General features: G+C 45.3%; 2 protein-coding genes across 4 annotated transcripts in view; one reads left to right on the top strand and one right to left on the bottom strand.

The window, feature by feature from the left end:
- scg2b (secretogranin II b) overlaps positions 1 to 2,006 on the top strand; it is a 2,940-nt gene extending 934 nt beyond the window's left edge. For all 3 annotated transcript variants that reach the window (XM_076982043.1, XM_076982044.1, XM_076982041.1), the window contains exon 2: positions 1 to 2,006. This exon is cut by the window's left edge and continues 150 nt beyond it. In XM_076982043.1, the coding sequence (XP_076838158.1) occupies positions 1 to 1,629 (1,629 nt within the window). In that variant the 3' untranslated portion in view covers positions 1,630 to 2,006.
- A 279-nt stretch (positions 2,007 to 2,285) lies between these two features.
- ap1s3b (adaptor related protein complex 1 subunit sigma 3b) lies at positions 2,286 to 19,483 on the bottom strand. The gene is made up of 5 exons (XM_076981458.1): positions 19,319 to 19,483; positions 15,734 to 15,912; positions 4,510 to 4,618; positions 3,690 to 3,827; positions 2,286 to 3,198 (listed from the first exon to the last, which is right to left on the bottom strand). Exons 1-5 carry the CDS (start codon positions 19,319 to 19,321, stop codon positions 3,163 to 3,165), a joined length of 465 nt encoding a protein of 154 aa, XP_076837573.1. The 5' UTR covers positions 19,322 to 19,483; the 3' UTR covers positions 2,286 to 3,162.
- Between the last annotated feature and the right edge of the window lie 371 nt (positions 19,484 to 19,854).

The following is a 19,854-nucleotide window of genomic DNA, read 5'->3' as shown; positions in this document are numbered from 1 at the left end:
TCCGACATGATCAAAGCTCTGGAGTACATCGAGAACATGAAGCAGCTGAAGGATGGGTCCGAGGGCCCCACCGGAAACTACGACGAGGTGGACAAATTCCGCCTGCTGGTGCAGCTCGCCTCGCTCCAGGACGAGGACGCGCCCGCGCCCGCGCGCGAGGACGCGGCCACGCGCTGGTCCGACAGCAGCGGGACACCCCAGTGGGTGCGAGCCCTGCTCAGGACGCTGGAGCAGGCGGGGGAGGGTGCAGACACCACCCTGACGGGGGGAAACCAACGCCGCCTGCTGAAGAGCAGACGCCCGGCGGTGGACGCCGGAAGCCCCGCGAGCGAATACGGGGGTGTGGTGAGGCCACACAAGAAATACCCGCTCATGTTTGAAGACGAGGAAAACGTCCGAGACGCCAAACGGGCCACCGAGGACATGGACGAGCAGTACACGCCGCAGGGACTGGCCAACGTGCGGTCCATTCTCGAAGAGCTCGGCAAACTCTCCGCCGTCCAGAGCCAGAAACGAGACGGTCCCGTCGGAGAGGACGGCGACGACGGCGACGACGTGTACAGGGTGAGGAACCTGGCCTATGAAGACGTGGCCGGAGGAGAAGACTGGGTGCCGCTGGAGGAGCAGGTGGAGACGGAGGAGGTGGTGAGGGGCAGTCATGAAGAGTTCGAGCGGGGACTGGGAGACAGCGCGGAGGAGCGTGAGACGATGGAGAGACGAGACAGCACCACGTACGAAGACAAAGGGGACCTGGACGACGACACGAAACTTGTGGATTACTACCTGTTAAAAGTCCTGGAAATGACCGACCAGGCACAGAAACGGGACCTGATGGACGCACAAAACGGAAGGAGGAGACTGCTGAACCGACCCTCTCTGTTCGACCCGCGGGCGATCAAACAGCTGCTGTCGGCCGTGTCGATGAAGCTCCAGATCCCCCCTGAAGAGCTTGTTGGGATGTTGTTTATGGAGGAAACCAGAAAACAGCAGCGTCTCCCCGACTCGCCACTCCCGAGGAAACCCGCCGCCCCCCGCTACAAGAGCCGGGTCATCAAGTACTACAACGGCCGCCAGCCGGAGGTGACCGTGAGCGACATCCCCGCCGACGTCAAGACCGAGGACCTTCTCAAAGTCTTAGGGCTCGGAAACGTAGCTAGCAAGAACGCGAAATATTTCATGAAACCGCGACCTTATAAAACTTCCATGTCGAGATACTTCACGCCGAGCGGAAGGCGGGGCGGCCTGGCGGTACCGGAGCTCACCAGAACCCCCAGCAAACGAAAGGACGACTACGACGACACCGTGGACGAGGACGAGGTGGCCACGTTCCTCGCCGCCAAGCTGCTGACGGAGTACCCCGAGCCCGGTTCCCCCGACAGAAAACGATCCGAGAACTCCGCGTTAAACGGACACTTTCCCTACGAAGTTTACGAAGAGGCGATGAAAGATTATTTCGACCAAGTGGACACGGGGAAGAGCGCGCCCGTCAAAAGAGACACGCACGCGAACGGCGAGGCGGAGGCACCGCAAAAAGAGAATACGGTACCGGAGCAGACGAACCAGCAGATCCAGGAGTCGGTAACCGACGGGGAGAAAGAGCACCATAGTAAACTGGTGGCCGGGATGTAGTGGATAAGAGACAGAGCTCGTGCGGAACAACATCCTTCTCCTAGTCGGACAAGCCTATATTTCTTCAAAAAAGTAACCAACGTTTAAAGTGCTTTAGTTTTCATGAAATTCTCTATGATGTAAATATTATATCCTATATAAACGTGCAAACGTAAACGGCATTTTGTCTGTTATGGATTAGCAGTTATTCGAGTGATTTTGTTGCGGTGGTTGGTATCACGTCCCCTTTAACCGAGCAGTACGGAGATTTCTGCACTCCTCGCCGTACCTATAGCATCATGAAAGGTGGACGGGATACTCCCTTCGTAATTATTTTGTACATGTTATTCATTGTGAAATGATTCAAAGATTAATAAAGCATTAACGTATTATTTTTCCCTCTCGCTGCATTGTGTTGACTTATTAAGCGGAACACGTATTCAAAATATGGTGCGCAGGGAGCATTTCAAGTGTGAGGTGGAAGATGAAAATGTAGAAAAAATAATTAGTAATGGCTCATTATAGAAAAGTCGAGGACGACGAAAAACGCGACGTTGCATCGCTTTAATACCAAAACGATATCACGAGTGAAGGGATTTCTTCGTCAGCAACGCCACACTACGTCATTTCAGAACTTGGACAGCTCCGGTACGTACAAGAACACCAGCAAACAGTGAATATGTCAAAATAGAATTTTAATGTCAGCATCAACAGAGAAGATTTTATTGTACGCTACAAACAGCATTAGTAATAAACTGGATGCATAAAAACTCCCTAAATGTTGTCAAGAGATTTTGATCTGATCTCATGAGACGTGCAGTATATTCTATAAACCAGGCCCTAAAATAAATTTTAGGCACTTAAACTTATGATTCGAAATAATTATTGCAAACTGTATATTTCTCAGGTCTATAGGATTAAACAGATTCCACGAGGCATCGTAACAGTGTGGAATGGTATGTACGTGTGCACATCGACACACTGGCACATGTGGTCATCCCGTCTTGACAATCTGTTCAAAATATCGAATCCGATCAGTTGGATCGATAACTGCAATATTATTGCTAACGGTCGCTGGCACAGTGATTCTCCGCTCACGTCTACACAAGCCCCGCCCACCCGTGTACCCCTTGCTCTAATGTGCCCTCTAGCTACAAGCTAATTAGTTGATGAGTTCACTAATAAGGTAATGAGCTCATTAATATATTAAGCTCACTAGTATGTGGTAAAGTAAGAAAACTTTTAAACAACTTTTAAACAATTAAGCAAGGTCACCGGGTCAAGGGTCAACAGCCATTGTGCACAGTCACAATATAAAATACAAATATATATATATAAAACAAAAACAAACAGAAACACCCTGTTTCTACCCCTCTATTACATACAAATAGACCTACACAACTGTTCTTCATACAGTCTTCTCCGGCTGGTACCAGACACTCCAGCAGCTCTCCGTGCCCAGCCGGTCCCAGACGGCAGCAGTGTCTGTAGGCATGAGGACGGTGTGGTCCCGGAGGTCCACTCGTGGTTCTGGAGATCCGTACTCCTCCATTGCTAGAACGCCGGCTTGCTCATGTACTCCTCCATCGTCTGGAGAGAGGAGAAAACTCCACAGTGAGTCTGCAACACACGTGGCACTAGTGAACGTGGCACTAGTGAACGTGGCACTGAGCTCTGCAGCGATGCACGCTGTTCCACCACAGCGCAGCTAACACTCCAGTTTACACGCAATGACGATTTTGCGCTTCGGCCGAGTCGAGGCACTCGAAGGCGGCAGGCAGGAATCAGTTTCCACCATCTGCTGCGGGTGTGATGGGAGCTTCCGAGGTCACTAGGGGTCCTTTAATGAACCGCATCATTTGTACAGCCCTTGTTAACACCAACACAGCACAGCCCCTGCCCCTTTACCCCTCCTCCTGCCCCTTTACCCCTCCCCCTGCCCCTTTGCCCCTCCCCCTGCCCCTTTGCCCCTCCCCCTGCCCCTTTGCCCCTCCCCCTGCCCCTTTACCCCTCCCCCTTTACCCCTCCCCCTGCCCCTTTACCCCTCCTCCTGCCCCTTTGCCCCTCCCCATTCCTCCTACCTCCTGCAGCATGTCAGAGGCCTCGATGGACTTGGCGATGGACTGTTTTGAGGTTTCCTGGATCTCTCCTGCTATCAGGAACTCGTCCAGAATGAAGTAGGCCTTCTCAAAGTTGAAGATGATGTCCAGCTCACACACCTGAGACACACACACAAACATATTTACACACTTGAGAGAGGAGGGAATCCACACACACAATACATTTCCACAACTAAAATACTTTTTTTTTTTTTAAGTCCTTGTTTCTATGTATTTGGTTTCCCTGTGGCTACTCCAGGGTTAAAGGTCAGTGCTGCACCCACTACACCTGCAGTGACACCAGAACAGCAGAACCCATCTGCGTTTGACGGGTTCAGAGTCCAAATGAAACTGTTGGGCTGTTTGTTCATCCATGAAGAGATTGAATCAACCTACAGTCCCCCAGACCTGATCAAATATTCCTGGCTCAGTCTGTAACCTTCATCTTACCCTGCAGGTCCTGTAATCCACACGCTCTGAATCTACTGTATTTACTGTTTTTACTCTACTGTACGAGTTTTTTAAAACACTGCTTTTCACTATGTGCACCTCCACATATATTTCTTCAGAATAAAAATAAAAATAAATTTTTTTTTATAAATGCTTAGCATTTCCACTTAGAGAGGTGGTTTCTCACGTAAGAATGTAAACTATACTTTGACAGTAATTTTTTAGATTTTATAAATTATGAATCTTTAATTTTATACTTCAAATCCTGTAGAATATAGTGTCGCCATCAGAGACATGTTGGCCGTGCTGGTCTTCAGCTGGGTTAAACCTGCAGGCCAGAGGCAACACTCACATTCCCAAAATACTTATCCAGCAGCTCCACGTAGCGGTGCAGAACCTCCAGGGCCAGCAGCTCGTTGTCCTGGTCCTCCAGACCACAGCAGAAATACAGACTGGCATACCTGCACACAGCAGAAATACAGACCTGACACACCTGCACACAGCAGAAATACAGACCTGACACACAGCAGAAGTACAGACCTGACACACCTCCTGCACACAGCAGAAATACAGACCTGACACACCTGCACACAGCAGATGTACAGACCTGACACACCTCCTGCACACAGCAGAAATACAGACCTGACACACCTGCACACAACAGAAATACAGACTGACACACCTGCACACAGCAGAAGTACAGACCTGACACACCTGCACACAGCAGAAGTACAGACCTGACACACCTGCACACAGCAGAAATACAGACCTGACACCTGCACACAGCAGAAATACAGACTGACACACCTGCACACAGCAGAAGTACAGACTGACACACCTGCACACAGCAGAAATACAGACCTGACACACCTGCACACAGCAGAAATACAGACTGACACACCTGCACACAGCAGAAGTACAGACTGACACACCTGCACACAGCAGAAGTACAGACCTGACACACCTGCACACAGGTAACATGGACATTCCCATTAGCTGCAAATGTTGCAGTCAACTGCTTTACTGCTTTTATATAACTGAAATGAAAATGAAATGTGCCATATTTTGTCAATTGTGATTTTTTACACCCCAATCGAAATTTGTCCTCCGCTTTTAACCCATCTGTGCAGTCAGAACACACAAACACACAATAGTGATTACTAGGGGGCTGTGGATCACACGTGCCCAGAGCGGTGGGCAGCCCTAGCCCGGCGCCCGGGGAGCAGTTGGGGTTAGGTGCCTTGCTCAAGGGCACCTCAGTCATGGCCTGTCTGGGAATCGAACCCACGACCCTCCGATCACAAGACCAGTTCCCTAACCGCCAGCCCATGACATAAACTGGCTCAAAGCCACACCTCTTTACATAAACTGGCTCAAAGCCACACCTCTTTACATAAACTGGCTCAAAGCCACACCTCCTTACATAAACTGGCTCAAAGCCACAACTTGTATAAACTGTATTCTTTTATTTCAAGTTCCTTGAAATAAAAGACCAAAGCATTTCTAATCCACCTTATTAGTTGAACAGCATTCTGTGAGCTCTTACAGGACTGTAGTGAGGCAGACCTTCAGGAGAGCTTTACACAATCACCACACATGTGCACAACCTCAGCTCAGATACTTCTGTCCAGCAGGACTTACATTAGCCACTACGAGCACAACGCCCCCTAGAGGCAACAAACGTGTCCCAGTGGCAGAGGCAATCTGCTGGGACAGATCATGTGACCAGTCTGCACATGTGCAGAGCCCTGACCTAGCAATAACTAAATCACCAGTTTAAACCACGTGAAACTACCACAAACTACTGTGTTCAATGGTTAGAACAGCACAAAAACTAGGCGTAGAGCTATGAAACACCTCACATGCAAAGTGCTGATCTATATGAAGGTAAATCTGTTGCAAAACTTGAGCACAAAGGACAAGATTTGAGAACTTATAAACTAAATCTGTACGTGTATTTTTTATTTTAGAACTTATAAACTATAAGTTGCACTTGTATTTTTGTACACTAATTCAGCACAACTTCAAATATGCCCCCCTTGAATTTTGCAACCCATATCTCGGTGTCCTTGTAGCAAAACTGATTTGTGAACTTGTACAGGAAGTGGGCGGGGCAGTGGGGGTAGGGGGGGCCGTGCGTGGCAGTTGGGGTGGGCCATAAATCGTGACTCATCAGAAGCGCTTAAGAAAATTCTAGATGCCAAGAAATAATCCCTGATTAATCTCAGTCAATGATGCCACACCAAACAACGGGACATTTATTTTATGCGCACTGTATTGTTAATATTGCAAACATGAGGTCAGAGCTGTGAATGAGGACTCAGTCTACAGGCCCCTCCCTCTCTTTACCTCTTATACACTATCTCAGTCTGCAGGCCCCTCGCCTCTTTACCTCTTATTAGGGCTGTGACGATAATTTTATTACCGCAATACCGCGGTTATGGGACGTCTACCGCGGTGATGAGCTCATTACTGTCATTACCGCATTTTTTAATTGTTGTAAAATCTGATTGAGTTTTGAGCCATAGTGAAATGCTCAATAAAAGCACAGCCATAACGAATTCAGTATTAATATGCCACTTTTAAGTCCTATACTATCCATTTCACTCCACAAATAACTATGATGTGTAAAATTTGTTCACCGCGCAATGATTTTTGAACGATCTCACGCAGCACCCTGGATCCGAGTCTCTCCAGCACAGCAGAGAGAGTAGTTTATCCAGTGCTTAGTTTTGCGTACGATTTCATACGAATGAGACCGGGTTGGTGATTCTATTTAGGAATTCTATTTAGGTCTTGTTATATCAGTGGAAATGTTCCGATTAATTTAAACTGTCTTACTTTTAGCTGAATAATGTTATAGCCGTTATTTTGCCAAGCAGCTAAAGATTAAACTGAGCACTTAGCAACAAACGAACTGCACTGCACGTGCCACGGAGAAATTTACAATAAATAAAAAATAAATAAATACATTTTTAATTGAACGTTGGTGTATTTGGTTGTTGTCGCCATTTTAATAAAAACATATTGAGTGTTGATAGTCTCCCGCTTGATTTAACGCATTGCCTTTTCTATTACAAGTTACATGGCTGCACATTAACTGTGATCTGTAATATAAACTCTGTAAATATTTAGTTATCATCCATCACGTGTTCAAGAACGCGCTCGACAGAAAGGAAAAGTCCATAAACAAATGGACCGAGGGGGGGTTCTTTTGGATTTTTCTGATTATTAATAATTATTTTACGGTTTGAATACTTGATGCTTGCTACAAATAACAGTCACACTCAAATATTTTCCACACTCACACACACCAGAAATAAAACGAATTTTATTTTAATTGCACATGTCGAAAATGCTCCTCTTATGGTAATAGTAAGTAAGTAAGTAAGTAAAATTTTATTTATATAGCACGTTTAAAACAAAGTGCTGCACAATAGAAAAAAGACATTCCCACCCCTAATCACCCACCGCAAACACAGAACAAACATTAACATTTACACAATCCTTAATCCACAGTTTGTTAGCTGCCAAATGCTAAAGAATAAAAGTGTGTTTTAAGTTTGGATTTAAAACTCGTCACAGACGGTGCATTTCTGACATCAGTTGGAAGTCCATTCCAAAGCCTTGGTGCAGCAACAGTGAAGGCACGATCCCCTTTTTGTTTAAGACGAGATCTTGGAACTGTTAGAAATGATTGGGTCGAAGACCTTAAAGCTCTTGAGGGCACATACATACAGAGCATGTCCACAATATATGCTGGTGCAAGTCCATTTAAGGCTTTAAAAACCATCAATGCTATTTTGAACTGGATTCTGTAATGCACTGGGAGCCAATGCAGGGATGCCAAAATTGGGGTGATGTGTTCTCTTTTTTTGGTACCAGTTAATAATCTGGCTGCACTATTCTGAACTAACTGTAAGCGTGACAGAGTTGCTCCATTAATACCAAAATACAGTGCATTGCAGTAATCCAATCTAGATGTAGTAAAAGCATGAATGACCTTTTCAAGATCTGAAGTACTAAGAAACGACTTTAATTTGGAGATTGTTCTTAGCTGGAAAAAGCAGCCCTTGACTATTGCATTAATTTGCTTCTCAAATTTGAATTCTGAATCAAAGATGACCCCAAGGTTTTTAACCTGAGTTTTCAGATAGGGTTTTAAAGGGCCTAGATTTTCCTTTAGATGGTTAGTTATTGAAGGAGGCCCAAACAGAATAACCTCTGTTTTACTGTCATTCAATTGAAGAAAGCTTTGAGTCATCCAGTTTTTTATGTCCGTGATGCACTCATTGAGTCTATCTAGGGGGTGATGATTCCCAGGTTTCAAAGGTAAGTACAGTTGTAAATCATCCGCATAACAATGAAATGAGATTCCATGCTTACGAATTATTTGACCAAGGGGAAGCATATATAATGAAAAAAGAACAGGGCCTAAAATTGATCCTTGTGGAACCCCAGAAGTCACCATGGTAGAGGTAGAAAAGTATTTGCCAATGCTCACTGAAAAGGTCCTGTTTTTAATATAGGAGGTAAACCAACTAAGTGCCACACTCTTGATTCCAACACAGTATTCCAGGCGTTCAATGAGTAAATCATGGTTGACAGTATCAAATGCAGCGCTCAAGTCCAGCAGTACCAAGACTGAAGAACCTCCAGAATCAGCATTATATAAGAGGTCGTTGGTAACTTTTAAAAGAGCAGACTCTGTGCTGTGAAATGCCCTAAAACCTGATTGAAAAGTCTCATAAATTTTGTTGCTGTCAATGAAACAGGTTAGTTGAGTTAAAACAGCTCTTTCTAAGATCTTAGACAGAAAAGATAGCTTTGATATAGGCCGGTAGTTACTCAGATCCCCTATATCCAGATTATGCTTCTTTAAGAGAGGCTGTACAACTGCATGTTTAAAACACTCGGGAATTGTGCCAGAGGCTAAACTTGCATTTATAATTAACAAAACATCAGGGCCAATTGTGTCAAAGATTTCCTTAAAAAACCAAGATGGAAGAACATCATCAGCAGAGTTAGAACACTTCATTTGAGAAACAATGTCAGCTAACTGAGACAAGGAGATTGGGTCAAATTTCTCAAATGTTGGAATACCCAGCTTATAAACAGCAGGACTGAACACCGACGTTGATATATTAGCTCTAATATTATCAACCTTGGCCAGAAAGAAATCAAGAAAAGCCTCACAGTTTTTTGAGGATGCTTCAGGGCTAATGTGTGGAACATGGTTGAGTACTGAATTTATTGTATTAAACAGAAATTTAGGGTTATGCTGATTTTTTGAAATCATTTCTGAAAAATATTTTGCTTTAGTAGATCTCATGAGTTCTTGAAACCTGAACAAAGTTGATTTAAGAATCTCAAATGATATTTGTAATCTATCCCTCTTCCATTTGCGCTCAGCCTTCCTGCACTCTTTCCTAGCCATTCTAACAGAATCATCCACCCAAGGTCTAGATTTAAAGCTGGGGTGAGTCACTCTAAAAGGGGCAACCTGATCCAGCACTGCTGTGCAGGAAGATCGAAAAGAAGCAGTTAAATGCTCAATGTCCAACTGAGAGATAGTAGGAGAGGAATAAGTTTTATATGTAACCGCAAACTGAGTAGCTGTAGTGGGGCCGAATTTTCTGGTGAAATGTTCTGGGGTCTTGATGATCACAGGGTGTAAAGCAAGCAGTGAGTTGAACATAACAGGAAAATGATCTGAAAATGCCATTTCTAAGGTTTTAACATTTTCTACATTAAATCCATGAGACATAACGAAATCGAGGGTATGCCCATGTTCATGAGTAGGGCCGCTTACATGTTGTATAAAATCAAAAGAGTCCAACAGATGGTTAAATTCACTGACCATGGGCTTATGAGGGCAACACACATGGATGTTAAAATCCCCTAGAATTAGAATATGGTCAGACATTACCATTACTGAGGATAAAAGGTCAGAAAAATCTCTAATAAAGTCCTTATTAAATTTAGGTGGTCTATAAATTAAAATGACAAGCAGTGAAACCGTAGATTCAACTTTAAAAGTGAGCGACTCAAAGCTGGAGTACACTTCCATAGCGAGTGCAGTACATTTAAAACCATTTCTATACACGACTGCAAGTCCTCCCCCTCGTCCAGTTCTCCGCGGAGAGTTCAGGAAGCTACAGTCTGTAGGGCATAGGTCCGAGAACAAACTCAGTTCATCAGCTCGCAGCCACGTTTCAACTAAAAATAGAAAGTCTAGGTCTTGAGACGTAAAAAAGTCATTTAAAATAAAGGACTTGTTAGAGATCGACCTTACGTTAGTCAGGGCCATTTTCACTGTTGAAGCACAATTACCGGTTGCCCAAGGTGTGTATCCAAGCGGCCGTAGGTTCTGTAGTTGGACGCCTCTTCTCCTCTGAGCAGGTATTCTCAGGTTCACAGGGTGAATGCGAGGTTCAGATGTCAGAACCGGATAAACAGGCACCAGATGAGCGTGGTTTTGAGTGCGTAGGAAACACCGCATCTTTACTCTCACACCGGCTCGTTTTCCGCGTTTTCTCTGGCGCTTCCTTCTCTGAATATTGCAGCAGGAGAGGCGGCAGATACACGGTGACATTGCCGTGGAAAACCGCGGATGAAAAAACTGGTCCCCACCAGTCTTGTGGACATATATGTCCATAGCCGATCGTATAGAAAGCAAAGTTTCACGGTCATATTGAAATTGAGTCGCCGGTACTGTAAGAAATTGGTGGAAAAGAAGGCACATAGACATACACAGAACAGGCAGCGGCAGGACAGGTAAAAACCGACGGCACGCCAACAAACATACTGGCGCCATCATGGATCAAGTCAAGAGGGTATGGGGTACTCTCTTCCACCAATGGAGGAGTGAAGACCCTCTACATAACAAATGTCCATACGGATGACAATTAAGCAGACATTATTCAATTCAGCAATGGCCACGAATCTTGTTTCAAAGGCAAATACTTCGTCACCAATTTGGGCCCATTTTGGATTTGAGTCAGATGACAATGGACAGCCAGCAAATGTAGAGGAGGCAATATGCCGCATTTGCAGAAAAAAAATCGCAGTCTCAAGAGGAAATACCAGTAATTTAAGAGCACATCTTAAAATTAATCACCCTTTGGCGTTTGCCCAACTTGGGAGCAGCACATCTGCGTCAGGAGCAGGTCCAGGTCAGCAGCAACTGGCCATCTCTGAAGCTTTTGCAAGAGGAGCGAAATACCAACGTGACAGTAAACAGTGGCGAACGCTAACTGACAGTGTGACCCGCTATTTAGTTGAGGAAATGGTTCCCTTTCGTACCGTTGAGAAGTCAGCTTTCAAGGCAATGCTACAGGCCTTTGATAAGCAATATGTACTTCCCGATCGAAAGTACTTCTCGCAGAAAGCAGTTCCTGCATTATACCAGACAGTGAAGGAGGGTATAATACGGGACCTGAAAGAAGTTTATCATTTCTCGATGACAACGGATATATGGTCAAGTGTGAACATGATGCCATACATGAGCCTGACCATACACTACCTCAATGCAAACTGGGAACTACAATCAAAATGCCTGGAGACCTTATTCATTCCAGAAAGTCACACGGGTGACAACCTGGCAGAAGCGCTCAGATCTTCCCTCCAAGAGTGGTCTCTGGATGAAGGGAAATTGGCATGCATTACAACAGACAATGGGGCCAACATTGTGGCTGCCGTACGTAAACTTGGCTGGCAATGGCTAAATTGTTTTGGCCATAATCTGCATTTAGCTGTAACCAACGCACTGAAGTCAGAGAAATACCGCACAGCCCGCGCTATTGGTTTGTGCAGAACTTTGGTGACAACGTTCTCACAAAGCTGGCAAAAGAAGAGAAAGCTTATCAAAGAACAAGCAGAGCTCAACTTGCCCCAGCATTGCCTAGTCGTGGTAAGTTGTCCGCATATATTACACAATAAACAGTTACGAAAGCCTTCAGGGTAGCGGGACACACAAAGAAAAAGTAAAATAATTCACGGATGTCCAACAATTATCCCAAGGAAACGAAAAATAAAAGCACTTAACGATTTTTTTTATTAACTCCCGTAAAAGCTTGTTGAAGTTGAATTTGTGCGTGCCGAGCAGTACTTTAATCCAGCCAAATTAAGTGAAACTAGATCATTATATTTTTAGAATACACACACACATTATATATATATATATATTAGTGGTGGGACTTTAACGCGTTAATTTCGATTAATTAATTACAGGAAAATTAACGCACTAAAAAAATTAACGCATTTTAACGCATTTAACGGGCGAGACACTTTTGCACCGTGGAATGTTTCTCAGTGCACGAGTTCCAGACATACAGATTATATGGACGCACAATAAGATCATGATGGATATGACTGAAGAGGCTACGCTGGTGGATGGGAAATTTAAATATAAACTTCCAGATGGAAGTAGGCTACAAACAAAAATAGTGTTATTTACACTTTATGTAGGAAGGAGTTCGCTTATCACAGGAGCACTTCCACTCTTCGTTACCACCTCAACGCAAAACATGTTGCGGCTAAAGCTGGGCGTACACTGTGCGATATTTTAAATCGTGTACTCAGCTCCAGCTCAAACTGTACGACTAAATCGCAGGGAGAGTCGGCTCGTGGAGCTGCTTCAACAGTGCGATACTCTCACGAGGAGCGATTTGAATTTCAAACATGTTTGATATTCTTGCGACGCTGCGATTTCTGATCGGGAGTTGTGAATCGCTCCTCGTATACCTGTGTAAACTATACGATGCACGACACGCGATTGAGCCGAAACGAGTGAAAAATCGGCTGAAAATGGGCCAAAAATCGCACAGTGTCACATCCTGTGAGGAAATGTCCTGGTTTTTAAATTACCTTCATTGGACCATTAAGACTGGATTAAACTTTCGCGAGTGGCCGTAGCGCGCGACTCCGCACGCGTTTATACATGACGCGTCACATTATTTGTGTTGTCCGCTCTCAGTGGTCGAAGATAAAGACTTACAAGAAGCGCTGCACATTGCGTCAACTGATGCAAGTTACGAACTACCGTCCAGGGGTGAGTTTCCCAAAACGTTCTTAGCGCCAAGTACTTCTTAACCTCGTACGTAAGAATGAGGTAACGAAGTACTTGGCGCTAAGAACGTTTTGGGAAACTCACCCCAGAAAGACAATGTCGAAGAAAATCCAGCAGCTGTATGATGAGGAAAGAAGTAAAACAGGTTATTGTGAAGAGTGCCACAAATGTGGCTCTGACTGGGGATCACTGGACCTCTGTTAGCAACAAGAATTATCTTGGTGTGACAGCTCATATAGATGATGAATCTATAGATGATGAAGATCCAGTCATTTGCTTTGAGCATGCAGAAGACCACTTCTAGGCACTATGGAGATGCCTGTGGCAGAAGCCTGAGAAATTAAAGAAATTGCTAAAATGCTATTAAAAAACATCTTCTGATTTACTTCAATTCTTCCAATATCCTGAGCAAAACTCCCAAAATTAAACAACATTTTTGATCAGAATTTCCAATGTTCTGAACTGTTTTCTGCACACTACACATATATTGGTCTGTGTAGTAGACTGGTGGAAAAATAAACAAGATGTTGAAGTTTATGATTATGTTCATTGATTCATTCATCATTCAAACTTAAATTAATATTTCTCATGTTAAATACTGAAATGCGATTAAAATGCGATTAATTTCGATTAATTAATTACAAAGCTTCCGATTAATTCGATTAATTTTTTTAATCGCGTCCCACCCCTAATATATATATATATATATATATATATATATATATATATATAGTGTTTGTCGCTTAAGTTAATAACTGGGTAATAAGTTTAGAACTGGCTGATCACTGATCGTAATTTATTTTAAGTGAATCCTGTTTTAATGTATTCACAGGATTGTTCGACTAGGTGGGGTTCTACGCAGAAGATGGTTGAACGTGTTCTTGAGCAGTGCCCAGCTATTAAAAGGGTGCTGGATGATCGGCGTAGTCAGCATTTGATTCCGACGTGGCAGGATGTCGAAGTCCTAGAATCCGTTAATGCGGCGCTGAAAAAAGTTGCAGATTTTACTGATGCGCTGTCTTCAGAGACGATGGTTACAGCGTCCTCCTTGAAACCGGTACTACAGTTACTTCGAGAGGATCTTTTGCTTCCAACTGAAGAAGACACAGAGTTGGCGCGCAACCTGAAAAAAAAAATGACCGGAGTCTTGGAAGAAAAATACAGTGCACCTGCAACACAGGTACTGTTGGCAAAGGCCTCATTTGTTGACCCAAGACACAAGGACAGCAACTCCGATGACATAAAAGACAAGCTGCTGGAGGAGATGCTGGCAGTTCCCGAAGAGGGCCGCGATGACAGAGTTGTCATGCAAATCTCGATGACTGAGGATGGAGAAGGGGCAAGCAGACTAGCTCCTCCTTCTAAAAAAAAGAAAAGTCTTGCAGATCTGCTTGGAAAAAGACAGGAACAGACACGCCCATTGATTCCCAAGAGAATTCGTGCAGACACGGAACTTGCGAGGTATTTACAGGAGGAAACCCTTGATGCGCACTCGGACCCACTTGCTTGGTGGAGGGACAATCAAGCTCGATTCCCTCTTCTGTCGAATGTCGCCAGAAAATATATGACAGTATGCGCTACGAGCACACCCTCCGAGCGTGTATTTAGTGCGGCTGGCAACATAGTCACTCCATTTAGATCCTCCCTTAAACCCGACAAAGTAAACATGTTGGTTTGCCTGGCAAAAAACATTAAGATGGATAAATAAGCCAGAACGTGCGGATTTACGTTAGTTGCGCAGTAGCTGTACAAGGAAGAATTATACAGACAGCATATGTTCCCTTTTTATGCTGTATTTATGTTTTTTTTTTTTACGTTTATGTAGGCTATGATGCATTGTTTGATACATCAGGGCTAATACAGTTTCTGGTTTGAAGAATAAAACTTTGTACATTAATTAATCATAGTACCATTACTTTTTGGGGGTGAGTGTGGGGGGCGGGGCAGGGGGCGGGGCTGGGTCTCACGGTTAACCGCAATACCGCGGTGATGCGTTAGTTTCTTACCGCGGTAATAAAAAATCCATACCGTCACAGCCCTACCTCTTATACACTATCTCAGTCTGCAGGCCCCTCCCCCTCTTTACCTCTTATACACTATCTCAGTCTGCAGGCCCCTCCCCCTCTTTACCTCTTATACACTATCTCAGTCTGCAGGCCCCTCCCCCTCTTTACCTCTTATACACTATCTCAGTCTACAGGCCCCTCCCCCTCTTTATCTCATACACTATTTCAGTCTGCAGGCCCCTCCCCCTCTTACACACTATCTCAGTCTGCAGGCCCCTCCCCCTCTTTACCTCTTATACACTATCTCAGTCTGCAGGCCCCTCCCCCTCTTTACCTCTTATACACTATCTCAGTCTGCAGGCCCCTCCCCCTCTTTACCTCTTATACACTATCTCAGTCTACAGGCCCCTCCCCCTCTTTATCTCATACACTATTTCAGTCTGCAGGCCCCTCCCCCTCTTACACACTATCTCAGTCTACAGACCCCTCCCCCTCTTTACCTCTTATACACTATCTTCAGATCTCGCCAGTGCAGGAAGTTACACGTGCGAGGTTTCCGTGCCAACACCATGGCGACCATGTCTCGTATGATCTTCTTCTTCTCTCGCTCAGCCAGCGGCAGGAACCACTTCTGTAGACGCAGTTTACCCTGACGACTGAAGAGGAGGAGAAAACGCATCTGCACACACACACACACACACACACACACACACACACACACGACACACGACACAACACAGAAAAATAACACAGGACATTGTGAACTTGTGGCACTTCCATATAAATTCAAAGACATGATGTGATAAATTAGAACACACACTGGTTCATGGGTGGAGATACATAGCAGTGAGATACTGGTAGATGTACTACAGTACAGTGGGAGTATATAACTAACCCAAACTAACTCTAACACAACCTTCTCCACCACCACCACCCACACAACCTTCTCCACCACCACCACCCACACAACCTTCTCCACCACCACCACCACCCACACAACCTTCTCCACCACCACTGCTATCAAACACGGCATCGTTAACATGATCGTAGCCGGCATCTCCACTCAGAGTGCAAGTACTTCACAGCCTGCAGAGAAACGCCACCACGCACAATAGCAACGTCCAGCATTCTGATTTATTACAGTACCCACCTGAATAAAGACCCGTCCATCTGCCGTGGTGCAGATTACGCAGGACTACGCTACAGTGCACAGGCCCACAGGCCCACAGGCCCTGACTCATCTCACACAGGAGAAACATCTGGTGAAGTGAGATGATCAGCACTGTGTACACAGAACTGCAGAATGGCCACACAGGCCAGCAGTGTGAGACATGGACAAAAGGTCTCGCTTTAGTCTGCACTGTGCCTGAGAGGATATTTAATGTACAAAAAGTTGTGTTCACGTTGTAAGCTTCACACTGCGAATACAGCAGTTATTAAGCAGTTATAAACATCCTAATCCATTATTTAGAAGATCCATCCTCCACTCAAGTGTACAGTCCCCTAGGTAACTGTTGTTATGGCACCCAAACCCTAGCAGAGAGCAACAACACTAATGCATGTGGTATGTTAGCTGTGTGTGAAACCCTCATCTCAGTGATCAGTGTTGTGACTGCCAAAAATCAGCCTGTCAATCAGGACATGACTCTACTGGCTACTGTCTTCATCCTATCCAGAAGTTGACAAGGCCTACAGAATGATACAAGATGAGATCACAAACACACACACACACACACACACACACACACACACAGCCCCTTGTACTGCAGGCTAGTCATGCAGGCTGACTATAATAACCCTTTATAATTGTCTTATTGAGTCAGTACGGCCAGAACCCAAGACTCACATGAGACTAAGCAGTGGGTCAACAGCACCAGTCACTGCACTGAACCAGCACTGACACCAGTCCACATCAACACAGTGCCACCAGAACTGCTATGAGGAACAGATCCTAGATCAGTCCGTATCAACACAGTGCCACCAGAACTGCTATGAGGAACAGATCCTAGATCAGCACATTTGGTTTGACAACATGTCACTCAGAAAACATAACCAAAGTTTTAGAATCACAACTTGAACCTGGAGGTTATGAGCTAGGAATCTTGTGCAGTGCCAGAAATCATAACTCCCAAAATAACCTGCTAAAGCAACTTAACGTTGCTGCCTTGGGTTAATAAACTATGAATAACCAGAATTTGCAAAGAATGCTGGGAAGGTTCAGGCAGTGAAGGGCAAACTAAGCTACACCTGTGAGGTCACTGCCCTCCCCCCTACCGACCAATCACACGCTCCCGTTTAAACCAGTACAACAGAGGAGAGAGCCAGAACACACACACCCATTTAAACCAGTACAGAGAGCCATACCACACGAGCACACACACACACACACACACACACACACACACACACACACACACACAGTCTAGTGGAAGTTTCTGATTACCACCTCCTAAGACCCTACAGGAGCAGTGAGGAGATCTGACTGCAGGGACAGACACCTGCTACCAGCCCATATTTACAGACTGCTGTGACAGTCCAGCCCATATTTACAGACTGCAGAGTTACGCTGTGTCTGCATATTCTGTAAACAATGATACAAAAGAAAATCAAACCAAAAAACAAGGTTCCTGAGTTTAGCTCATAATGAAACGTTAGACCTGTAAGACTCTGCAGCTCCACGAACACAGATGTTCAGGAATACGGCGTCTCCGGTGTGAGCCCAACACATGAGCGACGTAGCGTAAACAGACCCAGCTTCAACGCCCAGCCGAGGATGAAAGGCCAGACGTTATCCTGCCTCATCCTGGACACCGGGTCAGGGGCGAAGCGCCCACCGCTGTGATCTACAGAATTCACTTCCCGTCTATTGTTTGAAGGCCCAACTGTGCGGAACGTCAGCAGACGCAGCGAGACCAGTGCTCACGTATGCTGAACGTTTGCCGTGAGGCGAGGCTCATGCAGCGAACACTTAGCCTGCCCTTATTCTTACTGTGCATACGCAGACGGATTCACCTGCTGCAGGCCTGGAGATGCCTCTCATTAACGAGATGGAGGTGCCTCTCGTTAACGAGGCAGGCAGACACCTGTGATCTTCAGCTCACCTCATTAACTCAATTTAATGCCACACATTTCATGTTTTGTGGGGTAATGGGGTAATAGAGCCCAGGTTATTCACCAAATGAGGTAAGAGACTTTGTATTTTGCAGTCAGGAAACCCCAGGTGTGAAAAACACAGTATTGCAGCGAGAGGCCCGTGAGCAGAACGCATAACCCCCAACACACACACACACACACCCCCAATCAGAAGCCAGGCAGTATTCATCTCTGCAGCTAGTGTGTTTTGGTTTAACATTATCATTGATCCCGGACACCATGACAACAAATAAACTTGAAATGAAGACAAGAAAATGTTCTCCAAACGTGCCAAACGTGTTTAAACTGGGATCATAATGGCGCACAGCAAACAACGTTGTCCGGGCCGAGTGGATCAGTAACTTCTAACTTGGCAACGTTGGATCTACGCGCGTGAAAGGGGTTTGGCCGGGTGGACGGCACGTGCCCAGGTAACGCTGGAACCAGTTTCACAAAGTAACGCTGGAACAGTTTAACAAAGTAACGCTGGAACCAGTTTCACAAAGTAACGCTGGAACCAGTTTAACAAAGTAACGCTGGAACCAGTTTAACAAAGTAACGCTGGAACCAGTTTCACAAAGTAACGCTGGAACCAGTTTAACAAAGTAACTGGAACCAGTTTCACAAAGTAACGCTGGAACCAGTTTAACAAGGCAAACGCGGGTTTGGCGGAAGTGACACTCCGCCCTCGACCGTGAAATAGCACCGAAAATCAATATAATACATAAAAAAGTCCAAATGGGAATTTCATGCTTATGAAACATTAACCCGCAGCTAAGGGATCATGACTATATTCATTAATGAACGTGAGTGGATCAATAATCACTAAATTAAATCGCAAACCGCCACCTGGTACGAACAGGTGCAGGCGGCCAGTCCAGCTGGAGGAAACGATTCCGTGTAAAATTCGGGACCGGTTCGTTAAGGAGGCGGTGCGAGTCTCGGTCTCTTACCATGTTGAGAACCGCGGCGGGCAGACTCTGGTCGGTCCGGTTAGAAGTTGGAGAAGTTGTCCGTCTGCCAGGTGAGTCGTGTCTCCGCTGGACACATCGTTGTCTTCCCCGGAGCGCGTGAACCTGCGGAACTCCTCCCCGCCGTGTCGCGAGCACTACGGGCTCGGCGCGTCACCGCACGCGCGCGCGCGCGGCAGGGTCGGGCGCGCGCCTACACCTGCGCGCGCCAGGGCGGAGTCCTGAGGTAACGAGAAACGAGGAAAGATCTCCTTCACTCCTTTATTTAGTTCTTTACCTTCACCTGAAAACCTGTACTGGCCCCTAAATGTTGTAAAAACCCATTTAAAACACCAGGATTTATCGGGACCTGAACCTAAACACGTAACACTAGACAAGTAAATAAAAGAAAATGAACTGTTTGTTCCAATGTATCCTGATGGGTTATATAAAACTACATTTATATATTTAACCCTAGTTTGCTGAGAATTTGTCATTTAAACTAATTAATATTCTGGTCTTTCCTAAATACCAAAGCG

Source organism: Brachyhypopomus gauderio, chromosome 19 (genome assembly GCF_052324685.1).
Source record: "Brachyhypopomus gauderio isolate BG-103 chromosome 19, BGAUD_0.2, whole genome shotgun sequence".
Taxonomy (NCBI): domain Eukaryota; kingdom Metazoa; phylum Chordata; class Actinopteri; order Gymnotiformes; family Hypopomidae; genus Brachyhypopomus; species Brachyhypopomus gauderio.
The sequence above is the reverse complement of the archived record's forward strand: the minus strand, read 5'-3'. Positions and strand labels throughout refer to the sequence as shown.